The sequence below is a fragment of the Manis javanica genome, chromosome 6 (genome assembly GCF_040802235.1).
Source record: "Manis javanica isolate MJ-LG chromosome 6, MJ_LKY, whole genome shotgun sequence".
NCBI classification, from domain to species: domain Eukaryota; kingdom Metazoa; phylum Chordata; class Mammalia; order Pholidota; family Manidae; genus Manis; species Manis javanica.
Genome location: NC_133161.1, coordinates 113,729,612 through 113,735,611, shown reverse-complemented (window position 1 = coordinate 113,735,611; position 6,000 = coordinate 113,729,612). Strand labels below are relative to the sequence as shown.

Sequence of the window (6,000 nt, the reverse complement as noted above, 5' to 3'; positions counted from 1 at the left end):
TTTGTGTATCAATGATACTTAAAAAAAAATGTTACTTGAAAAAAAAATTGGTATTTCTTTACAAATGTCACTCCTCGATTTTTTAATAGCTAAAAACTCAAAATGCTTGATACTACTTGAATTGAAAAAAGCATTAGGAAGTTATATTTATAGTTATAGTTTAAGTATGGAGAAAAAATAATTTAGGAAAAAAACTAGTAAAGTATGCCAAAATATTAACCAACATTTATTAAAAGAAAAGCCTATTAAAAGAGGAAGCCCAGCTGTAGTCAGAATTTGCTATATAATTTAAAGAAGTTGGGACTGAGTCTGAATGATGGTGGCTTGAGAAATGAATGCAGAATATATAGTAACATATGTTTGAAATAATTCCTTATCGAAGCTTCAATTGTGGTCTCCCAAGTAATGATGACTTGTAGTCTTTGGCTGGATGTTGATGGATGCAATTTTAACTTACTAAAGGGTTCTAACAATATCCAGGGCTAACATAATCAAATATTTTAATTGCAGTATTTCTTAGATTTGGCATACACTGACTAAATTAACCAGTAAGTAATGTCCAAAATACAGTGGGTCCTCACATGTAGTTATAAAAGTAGCCACAAGTTGCTTGCGGTATACTTTAACCCTGAAATGCAGTCACTGGGCATTTGACTGCTGAAACAGACTACCAGGCACAACACTACAGTTAAGTCCAGCACACCTGGAATTTTAAGGTTAAAATGGGGATTTTGGCCTTGCTCTTGAATATAACAGCAAGTCCAAGTAGAAGCTGTTTTGGACTATATTTAGTGGGTCCTGGCTAGAGAAGTAAGAATCTTGAAGAAAGTGAGCTTATTTAATTTATATATGAATTCTTAGTACTTAGCACATATAAATGTATATTAACTGAATGAGAGGAAAATCTGCAATTTTCAGCATTATGTGAACTTCCCAAAAAAAGCAAGAACTGACTTACAAAGGAATTTAATAAAATTATCTAAAAAGAGAATGAATGCCAATATAAATTAATTCAAACTTTTGAAGTTAATGAAAATATTTATTCAAATCTAACTGTAGTACAGTTGAGTTAAATAAACATTAACTGTGTGATATTTAGTTCCTTAGGAATAGACCACTGCCACATCATAAAAATTTCTTAAAACACAAATTTCTGCAGCACAGCAATTAACATGATTTCCACAGTAGGATAGATTTTTTTTTTAATGGCCCAGTATTGTAAAAAAAATGGTTGAGGAAAATGACTCTTTAACAATATATACAACCTACAGAAAAAACCTTAATAATACTGGCATTTAACCAAAAAGCAAGCACTTAAGAGAATATACTTTAATAGGCACAACTGGTCAGGTACTAATTATAATTTCTGTTGTCGTTTAAAGATTTAAGCCAAATCTTCACCTTGACTTATGTGTGTGAGTCTAATACAGAGAAGGCACCTCTTTCACTCTCCTTAAGGACTTTCTGAGAGTAATTCTTTGTAACATTTTAAGGGGCACAGAGACAATGCACTATATCTAAATATAGATATAGTTACAGTTATTTAACACAGCCCATTTTAGGAAAAACGAAATTAAAATATAAAACTATGATTTCTCTTTTTACATCTTATGATGGACATGGCTTTCCAAAAGAACACCAGAAGATATTCACCCACACAAACTTTAACATATAATACAAGACTTAAATAAAACATACACTGGTCACTACTATGTAAGAAGTTCTATGAATTAGTGCAATTCTTTAAATCCCCAGTACTTAGGGGAAAAGTATATGCATACCAGGAAATCTCAACTACTACATAACCAACTTCTTATGGCTCAACAGTCTAAACACTTACTTAAAAGTTCTGTACAAGATTTTGAAAGATACAAAGGATCAGAACACTCAAATGGTTTACAAAATTCTCTTTAAAACAAAGACCAGAACAGTTAGAGTGTAAAATTTCAGGAATAGAATCTTTACTGCAATTATAGATAGGGATGGTAAATATTCACTCTAGAAAAACACCCAAATTGTTAATTTCTGATTACTACCAGTTTGAGGTGGTTATCACTTTTGTACTACTTAGCGGCTATGTGTTTAAGTCTTGTTGGACAGTCACCAAGGGCAATTTATAAGGAAAAGCATCATTTCCCTCAAAAGCGAGAAACTATTCCAGATGAGTAAGCCTCAGAATTACAATTGTAAGAATTATTAAATCATAAGAATTCAAAAAACACAATTTAAGAACATTAGGCTGATTTAACCTGTATTTCAACAAGATTTACACAGTATTTACAATATGCAATTGTCAAAGCTATACAGTTCTGCAGATTGGCTTTACTTACATTTCTGCAAATGTTTTTCCCCAAATAAAAATATACCAGATAAATCTATTTACAAACTAGGAAGCTGCTATAAAACAGCATTATTTAGATATAAAGTGAAATTGCAGTAACATGAAAGTGCAGGTCATGCTTTCAGATTTTGTCAATATCTCATTCCCTATACTCACAGTTTAAGGGATATGAGTTTTAAACAGATACTGTTCTTATTATATACCATTCAGAAGGTTTACTCATCATAATGCAATGATAACAAAAATTTGTCCACATCCATTCCAGCTGGAAATGAACTGGGTAGCTTCTTTTTCTGTCAAAAAAAAAAAAAAAAAAAGGAAATAAACCTAGGTTAACATATTGAACTCAAACAAGGTCAAAAGACTTTCGTATTAAGTGACTTAGGACAATGTATCAGGTTCTTCCATACACTTCTAAAAGTTTTGCAAAATTTTTTTAGTTCATTAGGATTTTACTTATATAGAAAAGTATAGATAAATTTTAAAAAGCCAAGGTTAATATACTTCAATGGCACTTCAGCATTAATTTAGGGCAAAAGACATATAAATCCAGAGTGTACAAATGTTGAATGAGACAAGACAGAACATGCTTTCTGTAAGGTGGTCATTATTGACAAACCAAAAAACCTTGAAAGCTTTACTAAAATATTAAAAGTAACAGGTTCTTCTCAAGTTCTGAAGATTTAATATACCCCAGGCACTTTACAAACATGACATCAGCCTTCACAGCCATCAAGTAAGATGTGTGTTCGCCTCATGTCAAATGATGCAGCTGAGACTCAGAGAGGTATGGGCTTAAACCACAGTCACAGAACCACTGAGCAGATTCAGGATTCAAACCCAGGTTTGCATGGCATCAAAGCAAAGACTATTTCCCTGATACCACACTTTCTTTAACACAATGTAAATACCGTTCTTTCCAATTCAATCCACTTACTAAATGGGTTTCATTTATCAATGCTATCCCTGTACTACCTTCCTACAGATAATCATGATTAAAGCAAAACAGGTGCATTTTTTACACTGCTCCAACATATTAACATCTTTAAGAGATGGCAGGGCATGTGAAAAAAACCCAAGTTGTAGGGGCTGCAAAGCAGTTTTTCATTTGTTAATTCCACACACAATAGTGGCTTCCCAACCTTTCATGCTGTATGTCATTCTCCCCAAAAACCTCAGGCCCTACCATGAGAAACAGAAACCTCTTTTTCCCAGGAAGTTGTTTCCAAATAAATGCCTTAACAATTATTTTGAAAAAGCTATGTTTCACCTACACACCACTGGCTGAGAGACACTGCTACAGAATGTACTTGTCAATGAAAACTCAAAGCTCTCCTGACCAAAGCATTCAATTAGGTAGCTGTGGAAAAAAAATTCTAAGATGTCTAATCTGTGCAGTGAAAGGGCAAAGGTGTGGTTTTGAAAATAACTTTGAAACTTGCCTTTATTTTTTTCTTTTTCATTGGTATTGGTGAATTTGCAAGACTTTTGTTAGAAGTACGGGAGGTTCGTTCACACTCATCTAATTCCTCAATTTTCCGCTTTTTTGTGGTGCTCCTTGAAGATGTTCTAAATTGCTGTGTATTGTCTTTTAGAGGAGTTGTTGAAGTAGTCCTAGAAATGGCTGCTCTGGAGAGAATCATTAACGTATGGGCAGCCATGTTCACACTGTTTTCACTCCCTGTTTCACTGGCAGGGCTGCAGGCAGGCAAGTCTGGGGTAGCAGGAGGAACCATTACTTTGGCTGTGCTACTGTCATCACTGATGCGCCTACTAGAGGGGACCTTGATACTATCAGTAGGTTCTTCTTTATGTTTTTCCCCCACCCCTGAGCCAGGTATCCGGGATACAGGTAAATCAGTAGTATCAGTGAGCTTATCTGCTGGGGCATGCCACTGAACATCCTGCAGCATTTCTGTGGTATGTTTGGTTAGTGGGTTAATTGAAGAACTGGCAGACTTTGTTTGTTCTTGTTTTAGATCCTTTACAGCTGTACCTACTGAAATGACATTTTTACTGCTTGAGGATGTGCCTTGTTTTTTAGTTACTTCTTGCAGTGAAGTTATAGCTTTCTCATTCCATAAACCCCCATTTTGTTGCCCATTAGACAGTTTTGAAGTCTCTGGATTTTTCTGTTTTTCCACATCGCTGCATAATTCATTTTCCTTATTAGCTGCTTTATAGAAAGAGTCAAGCACAATTTCTGTTGGTGAAACTTTCTTTTCTGACTGTGTTTCTTTTATGGTGGCATGTCGGCTAATAGCAGTTTCTGATTTAGATAAAATCTTAGGCATAGGAGGTTTCTCTCTCTCTCTTTTCAGAGTATTAGAAGGGGGTTTTAAAGTGGAGGACACAATGGATGAGTCAAGATCAGGAAATGATCTTTCACTGTTTTGGGCCACTGTCTTATGATTTGTCTCACGTGTGTCTGCCACAGGAGAAGCGGTGCTGTCAAAACACAGTACACGTCTATAGCTTTCAAATGGTTTGCTACTTGGAACTATACTCTCTACTGAGAAGGGAACTGTAATTTCTTCCAATTTTTTCCCAAGGTCTGTGGTCATAGTATTGTCAGAAACTTCACTTCTAATTTTAAAAAAGGAAAAAAAAAAAAGAATTAGCAACATGAAGAAATCCTGCTTTTAATTTGAGCATTCAAATCTACAACAGAAACTACTTTAATGCTTACCTTTGTGCATGACATCCTGCTAAGTGATTTGATGAACCCACCAAATTATTTGCCTGCTTTCCTGGAATTATACATGAATTAATTAGAAAAGAAAAACATTACTGAAAGAATATTTCCTCTCAAATAAAATGGAAAAGATTGCAGTATCACACATTATGAGAAAAAAATCTGAATGATAACTAGGTACAAATGAAATGGCTTAAAAAGCAGCTTTGTAATATGTATAAGACAGTCAACTATTTTACAGAGGAAATATAGATACAGCACAAATGACTTGCTTCAACTTCAGGCAAATATTATGAATTTAATCTTTGCATCTAAAAGTTACAATGCTCAAATCAATATAGCACCTAAAGGTACTACATAGATCCAGAAAGCTAAAGAAAGCAATATATTTTGCCCATTTAACTGTCACGTTTGCAAGTCTGTCACTCAGAGCACCTGCTCTGGAGTTTTAATAGCCATTTTTAATTTCTATGGACTTAAGCGTTTATGTAGTAGAGCAGCAAGATATGAACCTAGAAAGGAAAGCAAAGATGAGATCATGAAAGACATGTATTATGCAATAGGTTTTAAGAGAAGCCTTAAAAGTTTTAAATAGGGAACATGTGTGAATGGATTTATGTTTTAGGAAGACACTGGCAGTAGTAGAGAAGATGGACTAGAGAAGAAAAACTGGAAACAGGAATTCTAGTTAGATAGGTCTAAATGTTCCAGGTAAGAGATGATGATGGTTTTAGAGAGAGTAATGTGCATTCAAATGGATATGAAAGATAAGAAGGCATCAGTGGTGGCATTAACCACGGGAGAAAAAAGTAGGCGGAGGAGGTTTATAAGACATGGGATTTAGGTACATAGAACTTGAAGGTCTTTAGTTACATAAAGTTAGAAAGGGAAGTGGAAAGGAATGGTGGTTCCAGAAGCCAATAGTATCAACTGTTAGAAGGAAGTAATGTAATGTAAGACTGCA

General features: G+C 34.5%; 1 protein-coding gene across 3 annotated transcripts in view; it reads right to left on the bottom strand.

The window, feature by feature from the left end:
- Positions 1–1,018: 1,018 nt before the first annotated feature.
- Positions 1,019–6,000, bottom strand: part of NPAT (nuclear protein, coactivator of histone transcription) — a 38,816-nt gene continuing 33,834 nt past the window's right edge. For all 3 annotated transcript variants that reach the window (XM_037020246.2, XM_017641687.3, XM_073239313.1), the window contains 3 exons: positions 5,031–5,091; positions 3,784–4,927; positions 1,019–2,634 (listed from right to left, as the gene is read on the bottom strand). In XM_037020246.2, coding sequence (XP_036876141.2) covers positions 2,557–2,634; positions 3,784–4,927; positions 5,031–5,091 — 1,283 coding nt within the window. In that variant the 3' untranslated portion in view covers positions 1,019–2,556. The remainder of the gene's footprint in view (positions 2,635–3,783; positions 4,928–5,030; positions 5,092–6,000) is intronic.